Genomic DNA, 24555 nt, shown 5'->3' on the forward strand with positions numbered 1-24555 from the left:
AGTATGTACTGCACCGAACTAGTTGACAGACTGGTTTGTTATAATAACAAGCTGCTTGCATATAAAAGAATAACATAAAATCCTGTGTACAAAAGGAAGGCTGTTAATAGAGAAGAGAGTGATTGGCATAGAGATTTATCTTGCTAGTAAAACTGTACTACGTTGGAAAACCACAGCGATTATTTCTTAAACCGTTTAGAGGAAACCCTTGGATATTTTTTATTAGGCTAAGGGTAAGATTAAATAATCATTGTTTTATATTGACTTTAACAATAAAGTGACAAGTCAAGGGTAGCATGCATTGTATGTGTGTCACACAGGCATAAAGAAATATGTCTTTTGCATCTATGCTAGACTAAGATCATAAGCCCACATTTCAGTCATTTGTAATGATTAAAATTAAACAAGTTCTGGCATTAGGAAATTCTGGTATTATGTGACCGAAAGGAGATTTTTAACCTTTCCAGAATTTATGCACCTTGCTTTCAATATGGCGACATTTTGATTATATAACAGATAAATATTGATGGTTCCATGAAGAACCTTTAATATCCATGGAACCTTTCCATTTGACAAAAGGTATAGAGAAATATTGGAAAAGGGATACTTATAGTTTAATAAAATATTCTTCACACTGAGAAAAAAAAATGTTTCTATTAAGAACTGTTCACAAAATGGTTCTTAATGGAACCCATATTGGTTCTTCTATGGCACTGCTGTAAAACTCCCTTTTAAAATCTTTATTTTTAAGAGGGTAGTGTTCATAAGTTGAAAAGACACAAAGTAAATGGAAGTAGTATTTATTTGTTTGGAGTATACTGCTCTTAGACTTGGGTTGAAGATCCAAATGCAGCTTTACTGTAATCCATAATCGTAATAAACAGGCATAAGGTCAAATAGGGCATCGCACCCAGCCTCCATTTTCCATTTCACTCATTCTGAGGACACTTATACAGGATGAAAAATGAGGAATAAAAACAACATACTGCACAAAAGTGCCATTTGACACAGAAGGAAGTGTGGAGTTCAGAAAAATGACAGATTCTCAAATGAGACTTTGGGCTGGAATATTTTAAGTTTCATGTAACAGTTTTAAAAAATGAGACGTGCAATATGTGCATTCTCTGAATGACCTTGGATCACAAGGAGGTTGGCAGACTTAGAGCTGCTGCAAAAAAATCTGTGTGAATTCTCAGGAGTAAACAATAGTAATAGATTTACAATAATAATTTACAATACTAATATTCAATATATAATAGCAAAATAACAGAATCTGACCATATTCCATCACTTTGCTTCTGTCTCGCAGTGGTATGGACGTACATCTCGCACTTCTGATCCTTACTGTGACTCTTCCATCGTGTAAGTACTGAATTGTTCATCATTTTATTGGCTCCTCATGTTGATACATGACAGCTTTTCCTAATTTTATGTGAACTGATTCCAATTTTTTTTTATGTTTTTGAAAAAAGCCTCTTATGTTCATCAAGGCTGCATTTATTTGATAAAAAATAAAGTAAAAACAGCATTATTGTGAAAATTACAATAATTTAAAATAACTGCTTTTTATTTTAATATATTTTACAATGTACAGCAGTTGCGCTGTTTATTACTTTTGTGGAAACCATAATGCATTTTCTCTTTCTTTTCATTCTTTCAAAAAACTATTTGTTTTGTTCTTTTTTATTGTAATGAAATGCATCCTTGCTGAATATAAATATTAAATCCTTTCAAAAAAACAAACATAAAACTCCACTGTTGAATTGTAGTGTAAATGATTAAACACAATAAATTCTAACATTCTAAAAATCATTGTATTCCTGCAGTTGATTTGTTTTATCACATTTTCTCAAATTGGTCCAAAACAAACAATTACTACATGTGGTCAAAATTCAGATAAATCTTGTATATTATCTGCTGTTGGATTTTAATTGAGAATCTGAAGTAAAATTAAGTTTAATTTCAAATGACTATTTGTCTATTAGAATTGTGCACAGCATTATGCATCCACTGTAAAGCCGAATAAGTTGGCAAAACTAAAAAAAAAGGTAATGAGGTAATCAGTTACATCACCTGTTATTAAGTTCTTTAATTAAATTCAAAGTTTAAGTAAGCAGAACTGGAACAGATTTGTATTTTGTTCTCATACATTTTACCTGCTCTTAAATCTTGAAATATTTGAGTAAATTAAACACTATCTCCCACTTAACATTAATCTTGCACAAAAAACATTATATAACACTTAACTTTAGCATTTACTCTCCCTAATGGCAGAGCTTGCTGGGAAATAGAAATTCCAGCCCAGTTTCAGTTAAATTTAAGTTGGTCTAAATTAAAAGAAACAAGTTCGTAAAACTCAAAACAATGAACCAATTCAGATTACTTAAAATGTCAGTTTTGTGAACTCAATATAAAAAGACAGTTCTAAATACTAATAAAAACGAATTTGATTGAACTAATTTGTTTAATTTAAGTTTACCCTACTCAAACCAATAAATTAATTTTGAGCATTAGGGTTTACAGTGGGTTAAGTTAGTGTGTTTAGTAAACCATGTCTGTCACTTTAGTCTTTTCATATCTGTGACCTTCACATAATTTAACAGTATTATCTTCTCTGAAGCACATCTGTACAGTATAAAAAACTTGTTGCAATTTGAAGACATGATCGAGTGCACAATACCGAACAGTTCACCACTGCTGGACTTTACGGACTATGGCTGCTTTTGTGGCTTAGGTGGTGAAGGGTCACCAGTTGACCAGCTCGACCGGTGAGTTTATTTGAATGTGGTGCAGTGTTTTAATGGTGTTTATTTTGAATTATTTTTGTAATAATAATGTTCCCTCTCTAATGCCCTGGTATAGGTGTTGTTTTACCCATGATGACTGCTATGCCAAAGCAGAGACCCTTGAGTCCTGCACATTGTTGCTTGACAGTCCCTACATAAACACATATGACTTCCAGTGCGATAAGATTACCAGAACGATCACGTGTCTGGGTAAGTGACACTGAATCCCAGGATTCCATCCCATATCAGTGACTCCTAAAAGGCCAAAAAAAACATCAATTTTCAAACCTGCTTATCCTATGTAGGGTCGCAAGAAATATGTAGCATTATAATATATTGCACAAACTTAGGTCTATTTTTTCTCCACCAGCAATAGTTCAAGCAAAGCAGCATCTAAATTAACGTCGGCATGAGACAGAAGTTGCGATAGTGTTTTCTTTTCTATCATGACGTACTGTATATCTGAGTGAAACGGCTTCGGCGGGACTAGATTTGTCCATCAGGAACTGGATCATTGTGGTTTGCTATCGCTGTGATGTCATGTGAGTGACAGGTTGCCCTGCCCTTGCGCCACTTAACATGTCATCAGAAAAAATATGTTGCAAGAGGGTAATGATGTGCACTGATAAAACATTTATAATACATACTGCATATTCCATAAAAAAAACAAGAACTGTCCATTTTAGTTCCTGAATGAATAAATTTTGTTGAACAAATCGGTTGAGTCAATGATTCAATGACTCACTTATATGTTCCTGAATGAATCAGTATTGTTGAACAAATCATTGATTTAATGGCTCACTCATAATGCATGATCCAGGAACATGTTTTTACTTCTGCCATAATGATAGTACACCTTTACGTAGAACTGCAGAAAGAAAGACTCAATAAAAATCCCCACCTCTAATACATAGACTTATCAGTCTCTCTGGAACAAACACAGACAAACTCTTTCTCTTTCTCTCTTTCAGCCAGTAATGATGACTGTGATATGTTCGTCTGCCAGTGTGACAAGGCAGCAGCGGAGTGTTTCTCTCAGTCCCCCTATAACGCCTCCAATACTCATCTGCCCTCGAGTGTGTGCAGTTCAGCCTCCAGAGAGATCAGCAGCTTTATCACTGCTCTTGTTACATTCATGGTCACTCTCACAACAAAATAGGCTGCAATCAGTGAAATGTGCAACATTATTGTTATTTGGTCAAAAAACCTTTTGTGTGCTGACAGCTGTTTTGCATGTACTCAAGCATTTCGCAACTTTTTCCAGGGCTTTATGAAATTCTCTTACTTTTTCGAGAAAACTGAATTATTGTACCAGCTGTTCAAATTGCCAACACATGCTCATGTTCCCAAAGAACAAAACACACACACACACACACATACACACACACATTACATACACAAGTGTAAATAAACACAATCAACTTGCACAAAGCTGTAAAGATCTCAACAATAAACTGTATGTTTGTGCTTTTGTGTATGTGCGTGAATGCACATAGTGTATAACATATACAGTAACTCACTGCATTATCTCATGTTCACAATATTCACAAAGTTGGCTTATCAGTGAGCTCCACCCGTCAAGGTTATAATAAGTTCTATAAATAATCAGCAACAAACACTTGTTCATATGGTCTTCACCATGCACACCTTTCTGTCTCTCGTGGTCCTTAGTGTGAGTCTGCCCGCCTGTGAGTATACTTAAAATGTGATTTACTATTCAACTGTACAGGAGCTTATTGTTTTAATCATTTCTCTTATGCAAGGCAAATATTTAATAAAGATATATGATATATAGATTTTTTTAATTATTTGTCAAATAGAATTTACTAATTAGTCAGTCAAAATAATTACACCTCTTACCTTCAAAAATTATAGGATCAGTAAGTTATGACAACATATGTTTTTACATTGCTTTAACTCATCAAAATAAGTTAAGCAATTTTCAACTTTTTTTTATGAGTTATACAAGAAGATTCAACTCATTTTTAAATTCAGTTTAATATAATTTAAGTTGAAATTACTTAAACATCCAAGTTGACTACTTAAATTAAGGAAGCAACTTTTTTTACAGTGAATAAAAAGAGTGGTGTCACTAGTTGGATCAACTTAAAAAAAATTACTTCAATTGGTAACACCTAAAGAAATTAAGTTTTCTCAACTTAAATTATCATGTTTTATCATGAAAAACGTGATAATTTAAGTTGAGAAAACAATTTCTTTAGGTGTTACCAATTGAAGTAATTTTTTTAAGTTGATCCAACTGTTCACTTTTTACAGTATACTGACAGAAAACAAGATAGCAAGAGAGTGGTTATGAAATGTATTTCTAAAAATACATATTATTTTGATGCTAATCGGTATGAAGCACTGATACACTATCATTGTTTAACAGTGCTGGCGACTTTAGACTACCGTGCGCTGTGGCAGTTCAGGGCCATGATCATCTGTACCGTCCCCGATAGCTGGCCTGTACTGGATTACGCAGACTACGGATGCTACTGCGGCAAAGGAGGCTCGGGCAACCCGGTGGATGACCTGGACAGGTCAGATTAAAACAATAGTTTCCGAGACAGTTTTGTCAGTCACACTTCAGCCTGCTCAGACTGAAAAGTTTAATGAACAGTTTATAAATACAAATACCGAAAAATGCACGTTGCACAAATTAAAGTCAGCGTGAAACCGAAGTTGCGATAATCTTTGCTTCTCTAATTTGCGACATATCCGAGTGAAACGGCTTCTCGAACAAGTAATAATGTAGGGCGGGACTTGATTTTGTCCACCAGGAATTGATTGGATGATTTTGGGTTGCTATTGCTGTGATGTCATGCGAGTGACAGGTTGTCCCGCCCTTACAAGTAAACGCGTCATCAGAGCTGCAAGAGGGAGGGGAAGTTATTTTACTCAAAATTATCCAAATTTCACCAGCAAGTTCTTTTAGCCTGGAAAATGTGCTACTCACACAATTTTTCTCCTCACACTTCCTTTATATGGAATAATGCAAATATTTTGGTTGCCAATAAATCCTTATTTTTAAGGAATTGGTTTAACAGGGATATTAATCATCTTATATGTTTGATATTCATGGAAATCTTTTAACATACGAACAATTCATGCAAATCCATAGTTTTCCTGTGCATTTTAAGGAATTTAATTCTGTCATTTAAGCTATCTCCCCTACTCTGATTCATCTATTCAAAAGTCATATTCAATATAACTCTACATTAATGACAAATCCAAAATTAATATTAAACGGCATTGATTTGATTGATAAAAAATGTAACAATAAACATATTTGTACAATATTTCAATTACAAAATAAAATAGCACCTAGAGGAACAAATTTTTGGGACTCTATTATTGATAATATTAATTGGAAGAATGCTTGGTTAATCCCCTTTAAATATTGCATTAATAATAAAACCAAAGAAATACATTTTAAAATTTTGCATACCATTTACCCTATTAAATCATTAATTGCAAGATATTCTGATATTGATGATTTATGTTCTTTTTGTAAAAGTGGGAAAGAGGTGTTGACGCATTTGTTTTTTGAATGCAAAATTACCCAAAGATTCTGGAAGGAATTGGCAGAATTTATCTTTAATTTTGTGAAAATTAAATATTATTTTACATTAAAGGATATTATTGTGTATTATGAAAACAATGTTAACAAAGGTCTTCAATACATTGTTAATTTATTTATACTTTTGGCCAAATTTTATATTCATAAGCAAAAATATTTAAATTCATCCCCTTTATTTAAGCTATTTAAATTAGAATTTGATTGCTTCATATCTTCTTTGAAATTGTTAAAAAACAAAAAGTCATTAACATGTGTGAAATACTTTGATATTATTTTTGGATCCCCTGCTACCAATTAATGTTTATCATTGTCTTGTGATGTTGTATGCTATGTCTGTTATTTGTTCTATCTGCAATAAAAAAAAAAAATAAAAAAAGAAAAGTTATTTTACTCCAAGATTATCAAGGCACATGAATAATAATAATAAAAAAAAAAAAAATGTGCACCAATAAATCATTCATAATAAACACTGCAATAGCCTATTCCATAAAAAAACAAGAATTGTTCATTTTGATTTCAGGTTGATTTTATTTTTGCAGGCAGTAAAAATACAGTGCATTTCTAATTCTGTTGAGAGCATTTGATTGACAAGAATGTAACAGATAAGCAATTTAAACATTACCTTCAACAGGAGCTTTTCAGAAAAAGTTTGGATTGGTATACTTATCAACTTGGCTCATGAATATTAATTAGGTGATGTATTGTTACTTTTTTTTTTTCCACAGCAGGCAAGTAGCAAATCTCTTAAAATACAATTATTAATCAAAAAGGAAGGGCGAGTAACTTTATAAACATACGCAGTGCATTCTTTATTCCTCTCTAGGTGCTGTCAGGTGCATGATAAGTGTTATTCGGACTCGTGGCAGCATGATGACTGCTGGGGTATCTTAGACAACCCCTATACTGAAGTATATTCATACTCATGCAACAAACCGACACAGAAAATCACCTGCCATGGTAAGTCCCAAGCTAACAAAAATATGTTATAAAAGAACATTTTGCCAACGTTCCCATTATGTTATGTTGTCTGTCCTGTTTTTTGTTTTTTTTTGGCTATGCGAATGTTAAAGGAAAATTCCATTTTACAAACATGGGAATGTTACTTTTGAATGTTCTCTGAACATTATAAAAACAATGTTAGATACTAAAATGTTTCATGAACAATGTAGATAATGTTTTTTTTTTATTAAAGACCAGGGGTGCGTTTCCCGAAAGCATCGTTGGCCAACTATGGTCGCAAGTTCCGTCGTTACCAATAGAGTTCAATGGACATTGCGATGAACTTGCGACCATAGTTGGCCAACGATGCTTTCGGGAAACGCACCCCAGATCAATTTGAACAAATATTCTATTAACGTTACTGGAAGAATGTTTGTTCATAACTCTGAGAGAACCTTACCAGAACGTTAGGGAAGTTCCTGTTAGCTGTAGGACAGACAGTAGGACAAACTTTACTAAATAATTCTATCTGAAAGCTCTGTCAGTTATTGAGACCTGAACTGTACCTGAACTGAACTGGACTGCTGTTTTTGTTTTTTGTTTTTTGTCTCTTGCAGCCGACAAGAATCGCCCCTGTGAGATGTTCATCTGTGAATGTGACAGGAAAGCAGCCGAATGCTTTGCAAAATCGGATTACAACAAAGAGCATGTCAACTATCCTAGTAAAAACTGCAAATGACCTGACACTAGATAAAGTTTTAAGACTGTCCTTAAAGTCTCATTAAACATAGCAATGGTATATCATGTAACAGTTTATTTTGTGTTCATGCGAATTGATATTTGATTCATATAGCAGAGAGATTATTTAATAGTATGTGAATATTCATGCAATTAAGTAAATAAATTAATATTTACAATAATTTTCTTAATATTTTTGTCTGTTTTCCAGTAAAACTACCCAAGTTAGATATGAAGTATTATATATTAAGAATTGTTTTTTTAGAGAATATATGTTCATAAGAATTCTTTTTATTTTTTTTCCCATTGGCAGTTATTCTTGTTTTATTAGGTTTATGTCTAAAACAACTTTTAAAAAAAACTGTCAATGGGGGATGAAAAACAAAACTTCTTATACATTCTCTGAAAATAAGTAGTATAATCTTATGCAATTGCTTCTCAAGTAAATTTACCTTGTTTAAAAAGTCAAAAATACTGATTAAAAAATTATTTTTGCAAATAGGTCATTAGATGAATTTATGAATTAAATAAAACATACTCCAAAAATAAAACAAACAATTTTCTGGTTGTAATCCTGCATGGATGCTAGTGGACTGTTGCATTCATTTTTCACATTATGTAGTATACACTGAAAAATAATTGTCTTCAGTCTTTCAAACAAAAACACCTTAACATCCTTAAATTCACTTGAGAAGCAACATTTGCTTAGATATTAGAAGTATAATAATAGATAATACTAAGTGATCTTTATTAATCTTACCCCATTGGTCATTTTTTTAAGCACAAATCTAACAAAAATGGTCTAACGTTTGTGCTTAAATTAAGAAAACAAAAACTTCAATTCAACTTTTAATTCAAGATGTATCTTCTCTTAAGTCTACTATCTACAATCCTGCACCTCAAATAAGGATGTTAAAATATTTTTACTGGAAAAGAGGCAAAAATGTTGCGTAAGGAACTTAAGAAAGGTTCTCTAAGACATTTTGCTGTGTTTGAGGTTAGTTTTTTATCAGTGGCTCTTGGGTTTGCTCTCACAGAAGTAAGGATAAGAGAGCGTACAGTCCGCATCATTCCACAGCCTCCGTCTCTCCGAAGTTGTCCGAGCGTGGAGCTGCCCGCAGTCCTCACCATTCAAACGAACATCCCAGTCATCTGGTTGACCTTCATCCCAGTAGCTGAAATAGACATCAAGAGTTAGATTAAAGTGCCACTATTATGCTATTTTAAAGGTTCCTAATTTTGTTTTGGAGGTCTACAGGTTTACATGCATTCAAAGTCAAAAAACACTTTAATTTCCTCATAATAGACATTGCAGCATCACTTCTTTACTCATTGTCTGAAACGGTTTGATAAAGGATTCGGTCTCTCTAAACCCCTCCTTCTCGAGAGTTTACTCTGCTCTGATTGGTCAGATGGCCCAGTTTGTTGTGATTGGTCTACCGTTTATAGCGTGTGACGGAAATGAAACGTCCATTAGCATATCTGAATTTCAGCACTTGTATACACAGTGATACGAACAGCAACGATGGCGTCAGTTTTACCATATCAATTCGATCTCGAGTACTCGTCCTTTAGAAGTACCTGCAAAATGGGTTTGCATTCACATCGCAAAAACAAAACAAAAATGTCTTCTCGACATGTCAACGCAAACCAAACTCTTTCAGGCCTCAGCTACATTGTTTGAGGGCGGGTCAAAGTAGACGTTGTTCACAGGCAGCCAATGAAGACCTTAGGTTGGCATTATGCAAATGTATGGTTACAATTTATTGTGTACTTATGTACTTAAGTACTGGTAATATAATTACTTAACTATATGGGTTAAGGTTAGGTTTAGGGGTATGTTCAGGGTTGGTACCTAGTTTTTGCTCCGTTATTGCAATAAGTACATAGTATGTACATGCGGAACAGGACTTGTTACAAACCTACATCGGTTCGTGCAGGACCTGGAATTACTGATGACTCATTTCAAGCAGTTCAATTGTTTTTTTCTTTTGGGAGACAAGAACTCCATTTATTGGTCACACTTTAGATTAGGGTCCATTTCTCACCATTAACTAACTATTAACTATGACTTTTGCATCAGTGAACTCCTACTTACTGCTATAGTAAGGTAGTTGTTAAAGGGGGGGTGAAATGCTCATTTTCACTCAATCTCCTGTTAATCTTGAGTACCTATAGAGTAGTATTGCATCCTTCATATCTCCAAAAAGTCTTTAGTTTTATTATATGTATAAAAGAAAGATAGGCTGTACCGAGTCTTTCCGGAAAAAACCGAGCGTCTGGAGGCGGGCCGTGTGGGCGAAGCCAGAGCCATAGAGAGAATCCGTCGATCTGGGCTTTGTTTATAAAACATTCATCGTCGAAATGCAGGGAACAAACAGTCTACACAACTCGTTTTTGCCCCGGAAAAACAATCTGCATCCACTGTTCCTAACGCTGGGTTCTTTGGGAAGCTGAACATGGTAACCTTTCCCTCACATCCAAAAACACACTATGCAGCGCTGCCGATGATTTCCTGTTGAAGCGCGTTGATGTGCGCGGTCTCGCTCTCCTCTGGTCGACGTGTGCGCGGGCGAGCTTTTCCGGGAGAAATGCTCATATAAGGAGTTCCACTCTGGTCTACGTCATTAGATCCATGGTCGAAAAAAAACCAGCCGAAACTTGTACCAACCCGGAAGTAAGATTTTCGGCACAGAAATTCTCCGTTATTCGTCCAAAATATTTTTAAAAAACTTTGGCCATGTTTAACATGAGAATCCATCTCTTTAACACTGTAAACAACTCTGAATACATGAAACACCATTGTACCCCCCCTTTAAGTTTAGGTATTGGGTGGGATTAAGGATGTAGAATATGGTCATGCAGAATAATAAGTACTAATAAACAGACAATATCCTAGTAATATGCATGCTAATATGCAACTAGTTAGTGAAAATTGGACCCTAAACTAAAGTGCTACCGGTAATATCCAAAAAAGCATTAGTGCATTTACACTTTTCCCCCATTGACCTTCTCTCATTATTTTATATTCATTCTTACTGTTCAGAAGCACTAAAGTCTGTTCCATCTACCCAGGACCATTTTTCCTTTTCTTTCTCAACAAGCCCAATCCAGTAGCTGTTAGACGTCTTCACGATTGCAGATAGGAAGTCCTGGTTTAAAAAGAGACCAAACTCATATTTAACCTCACATAAGACTCAAATAATTGTGATGCTGTGTGTGTTCTTGTCTTACAAGCTCAGCCAAGTCATTGACAACAACCAAGTGTGATCCTTTCTGGATACAGTTGTTCTCAGCAAGTTGCCAGCTCTTCTTTACTGAAGACTGAAAGTAGCATGAGTCTTTATAAAACACCCAGCCTTCCTGGCAGGGACCTGTACAGTTAAACATGCATATAATCAAAATGAATCATAACTTAAATCAGGCAGGTTTCACTGCCAAGCCCAAAATAAACAGTCCGAGTCCACATTGAAAATCTGGGATTCATAATCTAATTTAACTCTGGAAATAACAGAATGTTTTAGCTATGAAAAAATAGAAATAGGATTACTTTACTGCTCTGTTTGTAGGTCACTAATAAAAGTAGTACATTCGTAACATTGATCATGTGACTCTTTCTATAGACAGTCAGATATTGAAGCTCAAGCTGATGAGAAACCAAATACTAGGGATGCACAAAATATCGGCCACAATATCGGCATATATGTAACTTTTTTATATTATCGTTCAAATATATTTAAGCCGATGAATAATAGATTATTTCCTTCAGCTGAGACACTTCAGATGCGCAATGTTCGCCATGATGGTTTTGAATTGCTTGAAATATGATTGGAATCACTTCGAAAAGGAAAATAAAGTTAAGTGCAACATGTACAGCGTCTGTCATATATGCTACATAAAATATAATGTGAACACTATAATTGTGCGTTTGAGACATTTCTTTTAATGGTGAGACTTTTGTTTTTGTAATCACGCTCTCAAATACTAAGGCATTTTGAAATTCATGTACATTTTTCAATTAAACATTTTACTCAAAGGTTATGCTGGTGATATATTATTATTATTAGTATTATTTTTCAATTTTATAAATACAAAGTACAGATTCAAAGTATTCTCAATAGTGGTCTCTGTCTTTTGGAGCCCACTGTCATGAGGAGCCTCACCTTGCACCGGGATCACATGCTCAGGCATCAAAAGCTGAGAGAAATGAGCATTTTCTGTTTAAAAAAAAAATAATTAAATAAATGAATTATAAAAAATCTACCTTTAAATAAACCTTTACACATTTTTTATTTTATAAAGACATAAAAATGGTTCTTTATTTACCAGATTGCAGAGTTTCAGGGCCCTTTTTAACGGAGACAACGAGAGACTCCACTGAAAGTCGAACATCAGCGACCTCTTGGCTGACCTGAGAGACTTTTGAAAATCATAATCAAAATCAAACACTTTGGTAAAAACAACAACAACACGCAGTGACATCCAATAGGTTTTGTTAAACTTGACATAAATTAGTGTGTGGAAGTAAAATGCTCACAACATACTTTTAATTCCTACAGCCAGTGTCAGTATAAACACATAGAGGACGAGGACGCCATATATTATGTACATATTTCTGTTTTGTCTACCTGTAGGAAAGAATTCAAGTTATAACATAAGAATATGAAACAAACACAGACTGAAAAACTACATTCTGAACAAATATATGTTCTAAGTTTTGCTAATGTTCCCATTAAGTTATGAGTTATAACGTTTCTGAATGTTCTCAGAATGTTCAAATTAATTTTTTTTTTTTTCTTGGTTATGTGAACGTTAGAGAAAACATTGAGGGAATGTTCTATTTTATAACTTTGCAAATATGATGGGAACGTTACTTTTAAATGTTCTCTGAACCATAAACAAATAGTAAGTTAGGCTTAAGTCCAACTAAATGATTTAGAAGAACGTTCCATGAACGATGAATAATGTTGTAACGTTATTAAAGACCACTTTAAACATAAATTCTATTGTTACTGGATGAATGTTTGTTCATAACTTTGAGAGAACCTTGCCAGAATGTTAGCCAAAGTTCCGAGAAAGTTTCTTGTTAGCTGGGTTATCATGGAGTGTCAATATATTTATTTAGCAAATAAGGATTTACCATGGTATTTCACCCTCTTTTCTGGGTACTTGAAATGTTAGCCTTTCTTAGTAAGGTGGCGAGATAGATTTGTTCTTAATTTTGAGTCAATATTTTCTACAAAGCACAATTTGCAAACATTCCTTTCAAAAACTGGAAAAAAACCATCTTTCTCACCTGATATATGTATAAATTTCTGTCCAGTGTTATTAATTTCTGCCTCAGCACTGGTAAACCGGTCATATGATACAGATTCCATGTCTGAGGAATAAGGCAGGACGAAGGATGTATTTAAACCAAATAATTAAAATTGAAATAAAATGTATTTCTCTTATTTAATGACTTTTGACCCAACATATAAATGTTGGTATAAGAGACTGAATGTACTAAACACAAGAGTTTCAAGGTTATGCAATGAAACAGTTGAATATTAACCTTTAGACTGACAAACTACATCTGAACTTCATCACAAACATGGAGAAAAACACATCAGAATGAAAAGACTTCTGTATTTCAGAGATTTATTATCAGTCAAAATACACAAAACCAAATAGAAAAGCCATCAAGCATATTCTTACCATCAAAACATTCTCATTGCCGACAAATTCGGATTTTAAATTCGGTTGGTAAATTGAAGACCTCAATATGCTTTTATGAGAAAATACTAAATAAAAAAGAATAAAAAATAACTGTGAAATGCAGTGGATCTTACTGTTTAAAGTGAATGTTCCTGCCGAGTCCCCCCTCCTCTGCTGCGGTCAGTGTCCTGCTGGATGTTCTCTGTCATTCTGTCCTTACGCAACGACTCCTAAACCATTTCCCAAAGCGGAATTAACAGTCCTAACATCCTGTTGGACTTTTTGTAACATTTACATGTTTGAAATATGACAAAATATTGAGTTAAGAAACGACTCTGATTAACTCGTCATATAAGAAATGTTCTTCTCTGACATAAATGTTATGCTTTGAATATAGTTGGATGCGTTCACTACCGTTTAAAAGATTGGGGTCAGCAAGTTGTTTTTTTACATTAAATTAATACTTTTATTCAGGTAAGAATGCATTAAATTGATCAGAAGTGACACTATCTTTACATTTATAATGTTACAGAAGCTTTTGATCACTACAAAAATTGAAATAACCCATTAAACATGCAATCATTAAAGACACTTCTTGTATAGAACCTTTTTTATGGAAGCTTGTTTCCGCCACAGAATAAAACAGTTTAAAAGATAATTGCGACAATTTTAAAAGTTTACATCTCGCAATTCTGACTTTATTTCTCATTAAGTTATTTCTTTATTTCTCATTTCAAATTCGGACTTTATAACACGCAATTGTGACTTTATATTTTGCAATTCTAACATCTTTTCTCAGAATTATGAGATATAAACTAGAGTTATAAATGCAATTCTGACTTTATATCATGCAATTCTGAATGTACTGAGATTCAAATTCAGAATTGTGAGATAAAAATTTGCAATTACCTTTTTTTTTTTCTGAGGCGGAAACAGTTTCAATACTTTATTGCATTAAGGGTTCTTTAAAATTGAGTCAAAAACCCTACTTTTACTTCTATATTAAACCCCACTGAACCTTTTTGAGTAGACAGGCTTTGATTTATTGAAGTAGATTTTCCATTGTCCTCACAAAATAAAATTCAGTTTATCCAGCTCCCCACCAGAGGTCATCATCTCAATTCTACTCCTAGTTCTGATTAATGACTTTCTTTGTCTTGCCTGTGTTGTTAGCTTGACTGTTGACTACAGTTGACTTTGTGAATTATGATTGCTTATTAAATCTCTACAAACAGTCCTTAATCATGTGTCTTTGTCAGATACACGTTAAAAATGTATTTAAATAATAACAATTAAAACTTCTATTTTCATAAATAGAAGAACTGGTGTCTCTATCAGTGTTATTGTGTGAATTTAAGTTAAAAAAACATTTTTTTTTAAGTTGGATAATCATATTTAATAATATTCTAGGAAGCCTTCTGAACACTGGTTTAAAAGGTTGAATATAAATAAAGTAATAATATTAATAATAATACCTACTGTATGTTTAATCAAATTATCTAGGTTCAGATGAAATTGTACCAAAAATAAGTAACCTAAATGGATGTGTTCATATAACAGGACATTACACTGGAATACTATAAAACATGTCGCTTATGCATAGCAAAAGTACATCAAATTTGCACATGTCAGGCAAGTACAGTTTTACAAAAAAAAGAGACCATGTACAATATCAGAAGGTGTGTGTCCAGAGCAGGATTTTAGGAGAACAGTCTAATGCAGCTGGGCATAAGGGCACAGTTTCCTACCACATGCCTTTCTCAAGTTTGCGTTCACAAATGCAATAGCGTTCGCTGTAACAGTCAGCATCATGCAACAGCTTGCGACGCACTGTGTCAGTTCCTTTCAAGTGGACGCAGGACTCCATACCACCATTAGCAGGTTGATTTTCATCCCAGAAACTGAAAAGAACACAAACCACAAAGAATTCGGAAGATGACATATTGATCTTGGTGGCATGTCATACAGTATGGCTGCTGTTTAATGAAATGAAATAGCATTCACAGATGACATAAAACACATGTTTCAAAAGTATGGAAGTCATTGCTCTCTTACTGTGGAGCTGAATGATAATCGTCTCCATTAGCCCAGGACCATTTGCCCGATTTGTCCCTCTTGAGGCCTATCCAGTAGTCAATCTGTTTCTGGACAGTTCTTGAAATGAACTCCTAAGAGCCAGCAATGTGTTTTAATTATACATCTATGATTAATATTTATGCTTTCAGAAATACACTACCATTCAAAAGTTGGTCGGTTTGATCATAAATACAGTAATATTGTAAATAAAATGATTACATTTTAATGGTACATTATGTAACTTTTTTGTTAAAAATTTGCTAAATGTATATAATAAGCGAGTAGCCTAGATCATGAATCAATCTTCCAAAGTGTGTGTTTGTCTAATTCTGAATCACTACGTTACGCCTATAATAAGCGTTTATATTCAGGCTATTTTAGACCTCAGAGACGACAACCGCTGTGGAGTATCCCACATTGTAAAAAAAAAAAAAAAAGATTTTTAAGTACAATCAACTTGGATTTTTAAGTAATTTCAACATAAATAACATTAATCTTTTTTTTCCCTCAAAAAATTGGTTGAATCTTGAAAGTTAAAAAATTGCTTAACTTTTTTTAATGAGTCAATGCAATGTGAAAACATATGTTGTCATAACTTATTGATCATAGACATTTTTACAGTGCCTGTGTGACTCGTCATAGAAACAGAGAGTTAATAGAAAGTAGCTCTGGCTACAATGTTCTTTCACAGGACGCTTGCAGTTTTGTTTATTAACCACTAAACCAGGGTTCACCAATCTCGGTCCTGGAGGGCCGCTGTCCTGCAGAGTTTAGCTCCAACCAGCTCCAACACACCTGTTTGAAAGTTTCTAGTATGCCTAGTGAGACCTTGATTAGCTGGTTCAGGTGTGTTTAATTGGGGTTGGAGCTAAACTCTGCAGGACAGCGGCCCTCCAGGACCGAGATTGGTGAACCCTGCACTAAAGTGTCAAAAATTAGATGTACCTTTAAAATAAATGTTTAATATTTGAATATATTTTATTTTATTCCTGTGATGCAAAGCTGAATTTTCAGCATCATTACTTCAGTCTTCAGTGTCACATGATACTTGTGTAAATAGATGTGTAAATCATTCTAATATGCTGATTTGCTGCTCAAGAAAAATTTCTAATTATTATCAATGTTGAAAACAGTGCAGAAATTCTTTGTAACATTATAAACATATTTACTATCACATACTTTTGAACAGTAGTGTAAATGAGGATAAAAATATATACAGTACACCAACATGTCTGTGTCCATGTCCTTACCAGCTCCTCCTCGCTGTTCACAACCATCAAGTGCGCCCCTTTGTTGCGGCAAACAAACTGTGATACTTCCCACGTCCCATAAACATTCACTAACAAATAACAGGTGTTCTTATAGGAAACCCAACCATCCGAGCACCGCCCTGTATTTGATAGAACAAAACACACGACTATAGACAACACTTGCTTACCAATAATTATAAAATGTATTAGAGCTATGTGATTTTACTGACATCCATTCATATTTTAGCTGTATTGCCATTGTATTCATTTTCTTTAAATGCAACATTTCTTACTGCTTTCACCTCTGTACTGGAACGGGATAGCCGTAATATCATCAGAAAGAAGACCTCTGGTCTGATCTTCTTGTGGATTCTTCTTGACTTCAGCATGTTAAATTAAATTAAAAATAAGCCAGTTACACATCCATTATCAACACATCAGAGACAACTGACATCATTATAAGTCTGACTTACAGTTGACACCTGTTACGATTCCTATTACCAAGAATGAAAGGATGAGGAGAACCGTGAACATGACACAGGCCACTTTGCCTGAACACAGCATGGGGAAAAAAAAAAAATAGTAAATAGATTTTAAATGCCAAAATTAAACAGTTTAGAACGGACTTTAAATTAGGGCATATCTTAAAGGGATAGTTCACCCAAAAATGAAAATTCTATCATCGTTTACTCACCCTCAAGTTGTTCCAAACCTGTATGAGTTTCTTTGTTCCGCTGAACACAAAGGAAGATATTTGGAATAATGTTTGTAACCAAACAGATCTCGGTCCCCATTGACTACCATAGTATATATTTTTTCCTACTATGGAAGTCAATGGGGACCGAGATCTGTTTGATTAAAACATTCTTCCAAATATCTTCCTTTTTGTTCAGCAGAACAAAGAAACTCATACAGGTTTGGAACAACTTGAGGGTGAGTAAATGATGACAGAATTTTCATTTTTGGGTGAACTATCCCTTTAAGCAAGCACTATATATATATATCAAATGAGCTGATGTAAAGCCTGCAAAACAGTTCCACATACCACCATATTTTACTTTAACTTGTCATTTAGTCACCTGTCACATTAAATAATATCCTGGCTCTTCTCAGCTTTGTAATGGCATTGAATAGTGTCCGAGATTTTGAAGCTCCAAAAAGCACATCCATCCATCATAAAAGTAATCCATACGACTTCAGTGGGTTAATAAATGCCTTCTGAAGTGAAGCAATGTGTTTTTGTCAGAAAAAGATCCGTATTTAAAACTTTAATAATCACTGGCTTCCGGCAACGGCCGTACGCGCGTTCACGAGAGAGTCGAGTTCTGGCGGAAGGGTGACCGCTGACCCAACGTATGACGTAGGACATAGCTCCTCTTTTCTTATATCGAAATCCTCCGACATTTTTCTTTAAAACGTTTAGTTTTATACTAATTTGTGACCGGTGTTTGGTTTTGCTTTATCCTCTGCGCTTCCGCATTCATCAATTCTACACCTACATCATACATCAGTGCCAGGGATTATAGTTTATAAATATTGATATTTTCTAATAAAAACCCATCACTTCGCTTCAGAAGGCATTTATTAACCCACTGGAGTCGTAAGGCTTACTTTTATGATGGATGGATGTGCTTTTTGGAGCTTCAAAAACTCGGGCACTATTCAATGTCATTACAGAGCCAGGATATTATAACTCAGATTGTGTTCAGCTGAAAGAAGTCATATACACCTAGGATGGCTGGCTTGAGGGTGAGTAAATTATGGGATCATTTTCATTTTTGAGTGAACTATTCCTTTAAACTCAGCAGATTATTGCAGAAGTGAAAGCAATTCACTTAAAAAATTAAAGAGTGAGAAAGTTATAAAAGTTTACGTCGACTGTAACTGAGCTAAACAATTTGTTCTTTTACAAAATACATATTTTACAAAATAACTGGACTCTAACCAATTTGTGTTCCAAATTTGAACTTCATATTGAGCCTTCAAAAAGTAACGCGTTGTCCAATTTCCAAATGGTTTCCACAGGATGAGTTTTAAGTGTTTAAGCTGTCAAATGTATTCGAATGGTTACTAAAGTATGTGATGGGGGACAAAGGCAATAGAAAAGTGTTCCAAGTGTCCCGCTACCGGCTATACCAATGCAATTAATAAACGCCTGACAGACTCATGGGCACAGATGTCATGTCTTTTTCAGTTCATAGATAACCAATTGGACTTGAAACCAGTGTATGAGCAGCCAACGCCCAAAGCCACTGTCTCTGCTATAATAAGCTCCAATGATACTATATTACTTGCCTTGCTGGTAGAAGGGATCCTCCCTGTCAGGATTTCCCTCCACATCATCTGAGAGATTGTTAGCCTGCATTCCTTGAGTTCAGCCTATAGCCTGAATGTAAGGACAAAAGTGTAAATCAAGTGATTATCTGATGATAATGTAAGAAAATGCCGGTTCACAACCGGCGTTCCCTGAAATACTTCAATTACGTCGTATTAAATCCGTGCAACATTAAATTTCATACAAAAGATGTTAGTACGCACAAACACATAAACAATAAGAAAACACACTGATGAAGTGCAGTTGTTGAATCTTCAATGCGTAAATAATATTTAAGAAAACTTCAACTTACTGATCAACTTGTTTCCTTGCAACACATACAGTTTTCCATGGCACAACATGGAAAGTGAAGATTCTGTGGAATGGCCGGATGACGCCAGAGAGGCTGGTCCTCTCCTCCCGGCCAAACCAAAGCTCTGGGGTTTCTGCCAAGAACATTGCAGTTGCCAGAAATGCGTGACAAAGTAGCTATAAAATATAAAAACCGTAGTGATAATCAGAAAAACAACTGTGCACGAGCTTCACATGCCCTTTTCTACTCTAAACTAGAATAAAAGCAGTACAATGACATAGGCTAATGTGTTTCCAATGGGAATCTCATGTTAGTATTGCATGTTAACCATAATACGTGCATTACCAGTTACCACTGAAAATCGTGACTGTTGTTGATTCGTTACAGCTAATTGAAAACAGGACGCGTATGGTTGTCATTATGACAAGTAAAGCGATTCATGAATGCATTATTTCACTTCACAGAAGCCTGAAACCCAAGCTTATATGAAATTTTAGCGCTATTGTTTTGTTCTTTCAGTTTCCCCTTTTGTTTCACTTGACCAATGACTTTCGAGTAGGCTACAGTTGTGGTGACTCATTTAATTGGTTGGTCGCAGAGCCGTCGACTTGTCGCCACCTACTGGCATAACAATACGTATCCTCCCTTATTGCATCACAAATTAAAGTGAAAGAGGTTTCATAAACGTGTACTCACGTGTGGTACAGCATTTTAAAGTGAATATGGAAGATATTCGTGTTTTTTTTTTTTGTTGTTAAATTTCCCCATAGACTATAATGTTATATTATATTATGGGAGTGTCCCAAGACACATTTGTTTTGGAAATAACTCCCTACAAAGAAAAGCTATGGCTGATGTTATGCTAAAATGTTTTTCATTTGATGGTGATAAAAAATCTGAAGTTTATTTGATTTAATAAAGTGAAATGGAATGAAAAATCCCAAATTATGAATAATTTAAAATTTATGTTAAAATATAATTGAAAACTATATTCAAATCAAAAGTAAAATTTGCAATGCAAACTCTACAGATGTTTCAATTTTTTCTGAGATTCTTTTTTTTTTTTCATGTATTTACCCCTGACTGTTTATCCCGTATGTATGTTTTGTTCAAATTAAATTAAATTAAATTAAATTAAATTAAATTAAATTAAATTAAATTAAATTAAATTAAATTAAATTAGGAATTAAAGCCGTTCTTGGACCTCCCTGTCACTAGATGGCGGGCGCGTCAATCTCCAGCACCAGCAGCGGCATTAATGCTCTTCTTCCGCCCCTGTTGTTCCAGTCTCCGCGAAAATGGCCGCGATCGGACGTTTATCCCAGAAGCTCCTCAAGTCCGCCTCGCTGACCCAAAGCCGTCAGCTTTCGGCTGTAGCAGCTCACGGCGAACAAGCAAGTCAGTTACAACTCTAAACAGCTTAAAACAGTCGTTGTAATAAAAAACACCAGCCGTTACGACCAGCCGTAACTCTACCTTTTGACCTTGCGAATGTGACACGAATGGCTGTTTAATGTTGTGCTGTGGTTGACAAAGATTGTAGAGTAGCATTTAGTCTTTTGTATAGTTAGTTAACAAAAACTGAGTTAATTACGTCTTAAAAACTACATAGTTAACTAAACGACTTGCCTGTCAGCCGGTTGATTTGTTATTATGGAAATGTCTAACAAGTCTCAAACAGAATATGTCTTATTTCTCATATGTTCATATAGCCAAGACCTGGAAAATCCTGACGTTTGTGGTGGCTCTGCCCGGGGTCGCGGTGTGCATGTTGAACATGTACCTCAGGTCCCAACACCACCATGACCAGCCGGAGTTCGTTCCCTACAGCCATCTGCGCATCCGCAGCAAGGTGAACACACACACTTTTCACAATAAAAAACACCTTTATAGTCGTTTGTTGTGAGTTTATGCATCTTCATGCTGATTTATATGAAAAGAGAGTGCAGAAGTTCAGTGGGGTCTGGTCATGCACTTTTGAGGCAGTTTTGTTTTAAAGTATTGCAAATACCCTTTTTTTAAATTTGTCTGGTTATTAATTGACTATATATTAACATGAACACACTGTTGTCGGTCTTGAAAATCAATGTCATTCAAGATCAATGGTCGTACGGTGCAAATGATATCTCCAAGAACAGGCAAACCATGAAATAAAGGGATTTGTCAGCTAAAGCTATGCATCGTGTTTGAAAGCCAAGAAAACCTGATTTGATTTCTCTAGTAAATGTGAGTTGCTGGTTTATCCTGACATTGGAGCTCTGTGCATGAGACCTTAGAGGGCCTCCAGGAATGAGGCTGTGACATCACACACCATAACCATATGCAATGCATTTACCAGTACAGAGAAATGCTGATATGTTCCTGTTAGGACTATAATATAACTTAAAATATACCTTGATACTTTTCAGCCTTTGAAGATCATCTTCTCCATAATATAGCGGAGCTTTGATGATTACTATGGTTAGGGATGTAGTAATTTGGTTAAAAACATGTCTGCAGGCATATATATTGGTTAAAAGACATTTAAGGATTATTTTATGATTTTTTTTCACCGTTACAACGTAATTTTGCTATATACTGATAATCAGTGTATGAAGTAATGGATTGTAAATATGTTACTGTAAGTAGTTTTGATCAAATTGTACTTTAAGTAGTTTAGTAATGATGTACTTTTACTTAGTAAATGAAGTCAGGTAAGGTAACTACTTTTACTTGTTTTTATTTTTATGCCTCAATGTGATTGGCTAGGGAGAGATTAATCTTGTGTCTCCTGTCAAATCAAATCACGCATAGAAAACTAAAAAATGTTTTTTATATATATATATGTTTATGATGTGGAAGCACATCCTTCAGGCATCAATTCAATCGAGATATCATATCAGCATTTAATTCTTCCTCTAATATGAAGAAACAATGTTCATTAAAGCCTTACTTTACAACTGATTTTTAATCTCTTTTTTTTTCATACACGATGTAAAATGGTGTACAAGGACATTTCTTGTACTCACAACATTTCTTGGAGAAGTATGTTGTTTTCAGTACACTTTCTATCCCGGGATATAATGTAGTAATATTGTTGCCATTTAAAGGTTGTATCAGTGATTTCAGGCCCAACGTTTTTTTTATTTATTTTTTTATCACATTCATCTAATCTTTCCTAACGATCCGCTAGCTGCCCGCCCCCATATGCATGCCGTCAAAAAAACGTGTCTCTGTAGGCAGCCTAGGCTCTGAGATCTGCATTTGTTTTGGTTTTGAGTGGTTGGTGAAACCAATTGTTTTTGTGTGCAGATCTCAGAGCCTAGGCTGCCTACAGAGACGCGTTTTTTTGACGGCATGCTTATGGGGCGGGCAGCTAGTGGATCGTTAGGAAAGATTAGATGAATGTGATCTTTTTTTGGGGGGGGCCTGAAATCACTGATACAACCTTTAATGCAGATTCAAAATATTTCATGTAAATGACAGTGAAAAAGTGAAAGTGACGTGAAGGCCAAGTATGGTTTGTAACCCATACTCAGAATTTGTCCTCTGCATTTAACCCGTCCAAGTTAGTTCACACACACCCGGAGCAGCGGGCAGCTGTTTGCTGTGGCGTCTGCGGAGCGATTGGGAGTTAGGTGCCTTGGGAAACCTTTGGGTTACCAGTCTGACTCTCTAACCATTAGGCCACGACTGCCCCTTTATGAGGAAATAAAGTCAAAATGTAATTACTCTTGGGGTCAACCACTGAGCCCAATGCAGATTTCAATGTTCGCTGTTATCGTACTTGTCAAAGGTTTCATAGACAGAGCCGAATTGTTGTCATTTAGGAATAAGATCGCGTGGGTGTTTGAATCGTGAATGCAATCTTTTAATGATTAATCATGCTATAGTAACGCTTTTAAATATTTATAATTTAAATGACAAAATAAACACGTTGTATTGTCATGGCATGTGAAAAGCTAATCACATGCTGTTTGTACTAATAAAAAAGGTTTACCTACATATATTTTTACTAAAACATTTGAATATGAAAATGCCACATTGTGACTTTTGTGAACATATTTGTGTAATAATTTATTTATAAATTTGATCATTTTGTTATTCAAGCAATACACTTCACATCTATGCCTCTCTTCTCTCTTCCACACATTGACATTAGCGTTTCCCATGGGGTGACGGCACCAAGTCGCTCTTCCACAACCCCCACCTCAACGCCCTCCCCGACGGGTATGAGCATCATGATGAGTGAAGGGTGCTAGGAGCTCTCCCAGAACTCCCCTACAGGGACCAGAGGGCCCTCTCTATCCCCTCTCTCATCCCTGGACATCTGCCCAGGCCTGGACCACTCCTCAGTTTCTTTCAGTTTACATGAAGTCTGTCCATTTTGTTGATCTTACCTCTGTGCTTTCCACACCTAGTGGAAGTACCGTATGGAAACAGTTACATTTACTCAAGGACCATTGCATCACATTGTCAGCTTAAACTGAAAAATAAAAATCTATTCATTAAATTATAAACTGTCTGAAGTTTCATTTTTGAAGGAAGTGGTTGAAGTTTTCAGATCCTAGGATGTTTTACTTGTATGTAACTGCTACATGTAGGCCTGGTTTCACAGACAGGGCTTAGAGTAAGCCATGATTAGGCCGTAGCCATTTAATTAGGACATTTCAGTAGCTTTTATTAACACGCCATAGAAGAAAAACATTACTGGTGTGCATCTTGAGACAAAACAATTACACTGACATTTAAGATATGATCTATTCATTTAAAACAGTTCAACCATGCACTAGTCTGAAACCAGGGAGCTTAGGAAAAGGTTAAAGAAACATAATTTTAAAAGCTTGTTTAGGGTGTATTTACAGAACATTTGACTTAAA

General features: G+C 35.0%; 5 protein-coding genes across 9 annotated transcripts; 3 read left to right on the forward strand and 2 right to left on the reverse strand.

The window, feature by feature from the left end:
• The first annotated feature begins 86 nt into the window (after positions 1–86).
• Positions 87–4189, forward strand: LOC307173552 (phospholipase A2-like). Of its 2 annotated transcripts, none has more exons than XM_079896750.1 (5): positions 87–233; positions 1310–1362; positions 2621–2768; positions 2863–2996; positions 3758–4189. In XM_079896750.1, exons 2-5 carry the CDS (start codon positions 1314–1316, stop codon positions 3943–3945), a joined length of 519 nt encoding a protein of 172 aa, XP_079752876.1. In that variant the 5' UTR covers positions 87–233; positions 1310–1313; the 3' UTR covers positions 3946–4189. The 2 variants fall into 2 exon arrangements, with proteins under 2 accessions (XP_079752876.1, XP_079752877.1); XM_079896751.1 differs by lacking the exon at positions 87–233 and adding an exon at positions 1129–1208.
• A 208-nt stretch (positions 4190–4397) lies between these two features.
• Positions 4398–8057, forward strand: LOC307173555 (phospholipase A2, minor isoenzyme-like). The gene is made up of 4 exons (XM_079896754.1): positions 4398–4474; positions 5179–5329; positions 7193–7326; positions 7926–8057. The coding sequence occupies exons 1-4, from the start codon at positions 4414–4416 to the stop codon at positions 8045–8047; spliced, it is 468 nt and encodes a 155-aa protein (XP_079752880.1). The 5' UTR covers positions 4398–4413; the 3' UTR covers positions 8048–8057.
• asgrl1 (asialoglycoprotein receptor-like 1) lies at positions 6881–14115 on the reverse strand. Of its 3 annotated transcripts, none has more exons than XR_013823872.1 (9): positions 13878–14115; positions 13343–13426; positions 12591–12674; positions 12373–12465; positions 12210–12263; positions 11281–11420; positions 11086–11198; positions 8840–9221; positions 6881–7597 (listed from the first exon to the last, which is right to left on the reverse strand). XR_013823872.1 is itself a non-coding variant. In XM_079896740.1 (8 exons), the coding sequence occupies exons 2-8, from the start codon at positions 13422–13424 to the stop codon at positions 9056–9058; spliced, it is 732 nt and encodes a 243-aa protein (XP_079752866.1). In that variant the 5' UTR covers positions 13425–13426; positions 13878–14115; the 3' UTR covers positions 7896–9055. The 3 variants fall into 3 exon arrangements, 1 of the variants encoding a protein (XP_079752866.1); XR_013823873.1 differs by lacking the exon at positions 6881–7597 and adding an exon at positions 7896–8480 and having other exon boundaries at positions 8752–9221; XM_079896740.1 differs by lacking the exon at positions 6881–7597 and having other exon boundaries at positions 7896–9221.
• A 696-nt stretch (positions 14116–14811) lies between these two features.
• On the reverse strand, positions 14812–20066 carry LOC307173549 (early activation antigen CD69). 2 transcript variants are annotated; one of them, XM_079896744.1, is made up of 7 exons: positions 19697–20066; positions 19365–19455; positions 17543–17620; positions 17363–17449; positions 17070–17209; positions 15799–15911; positions 14812–15644 (listed from the first exon to the last, which is right to left on the reverse strand). In XM_079896744.1, the coding sequence occupies exons 2-7, from the start codon at positions 19432–19434 to the stop codon at positions 15488–15490; spliced, it is 645 nt and encodes a 214-aa protein (XP_079752870.1). In that variant the 5' UTR covers positions 19435–19455; positions 19697–20066; the 3' UTR covers positions 14812–15487. The 2 variants fall into 2 exon arrangements, with proteins under 2 accessions (XP_079752870.1, XP_079752871.1); XM_079896745.1 differs by having other exon boundaries at positions 17372–17449; positions 19697–20064.
• A 903-nt stretch (positions 20067–20969) lies between these two features.
• On the forward strand, positions 20970–24195 carry cox6a1 (cytochrome c oxidase subunit 6A1). The gene is made up of 3 exons (XM_079896758.1): positions 20970–21094; positions 21409–21548; positions 23838–24195. Exons 1-3 carry the CDS (start codon positions 20995–20997, stop codon positions 23925–23927), a joined length of 330 nt encoding a protein of 109 aa, XP_079752884.1. The 5' UTR covers positions 20970–20994; the 3' UTR covers positions 23928–24195.
• Positions 24196–24555: the final 360 nt, after the last annotated feature.

This window comes from Squalius cephalus (assembly GCF_949319135.1).
Source record: "Squalius cephalus genome assembly, chromosome: 16".
NCBI classification, from domain to species: domain Eukaryota; kingdom Metazoa; phylum Chordata; class Actinopteri; order Cypriniformes; family Leuciscidae; genus Squalius; species Squalius cephalus.

Coding starts and splice junctions, on each gene's coding strand:
- cox6a1 (XM_079896758.1), top strand. CDS start 20,995: ATGGCCGCGATCGGACGTTTATCCCAGAAGCTCCTCAAGTCCGCCTCG. Junction 21,095..21,408: donor AGCTCACGGCGAACAAGCAA/GTCAGTTACAAC, acceptor ATGTTCATATAG/CCAAGACCTGGAAAATCCTG. Junction 21,549..23,837: donor ATCTGCGCATCCGCAGCAAG/GTGAACACACAC, acceptor CATTGACATTAG/CGTTTCCCATGGGGTGACGG.
- LOC307173549 (XM_079896744.1), bottom strand. CDS start 19,434: ATGCAGGCTAACAATCTCTCAGATGATGTGGAGGGAAATCCTGACAGG. Junction 17,621..19,364: donor GGATCCCTTCTACCAGCAAG/GCAAGTAATATA, acceptor TGCTGTGTTCAG/GCAAAGTGGCCTGTGTCATG. Junction 17,210..17,362: donor CCAGTACAGAGGTGAAAGCA/GTAAGAAATGTT, acceptor TATCAAATACAG/GGCGGTGCTCGGATGGTTGG.
- LOC307173552 (XM_079896750.1), top strand. CDS start 1,314: ATGGACGTACATCTCGCACTTCTGATCCTTACTGTGACTCTTCCATCG. Junction 2,769..2,862: donor CCAGTTGACCAGCTCGACCG/GTGAGTTTATTT, acceptor GCCCTGGTATAG/GTGTTGTTTTACCCATGATG. Junction 2,997..3,757: donor CAGAACGATCACGTGTCTGG/GTAAGTGACACT, acceptor TCTCTCTTTCAG/CCAGTAATGATGACTGTGAT.
- LOC307173555 (XM_079896754.1), top strand. CDS start 4,414: ATGGTCTTCACCATGCACACCTTTCTGTCTCTCGTGGTCCTTAGTGTG. Junction 4,475..5,178: donor TAGTGTGAGTCTGCCCGCCT/GTGAGTATACTT, acceptor ATTGTTTAACAG/TGCTGGCGACTTTAGACTAC. Junction 5,330..7,192: donor CCGGTGGATGACCTGGACAG/GTCAGATTAAAA, acceptor ATTCCTCTCTAG/GTGCTGTCAGGTGCATGATA.
- asgrl1 (XM_079896740.1), bottom strand. CDS start 13,424: ATGGAATCTGTATCATATGACCGGTTTACCAGTGCTGAGGCAGAAATT. Junction 12,675..13,342: donor GAAATTTATACATATATCAG/GTGAGAAAGATG, acceptor TCTTTCCTACAG/GTAGACAAAACAGAAATATG. Junction 11,421..12,209: donor GCATGTGATCCCGGTGCAAG/GTGAGGCTCCTC, acceptor TTAACTGTACAG/GTCCCTGCCAGGAAGGCTGG.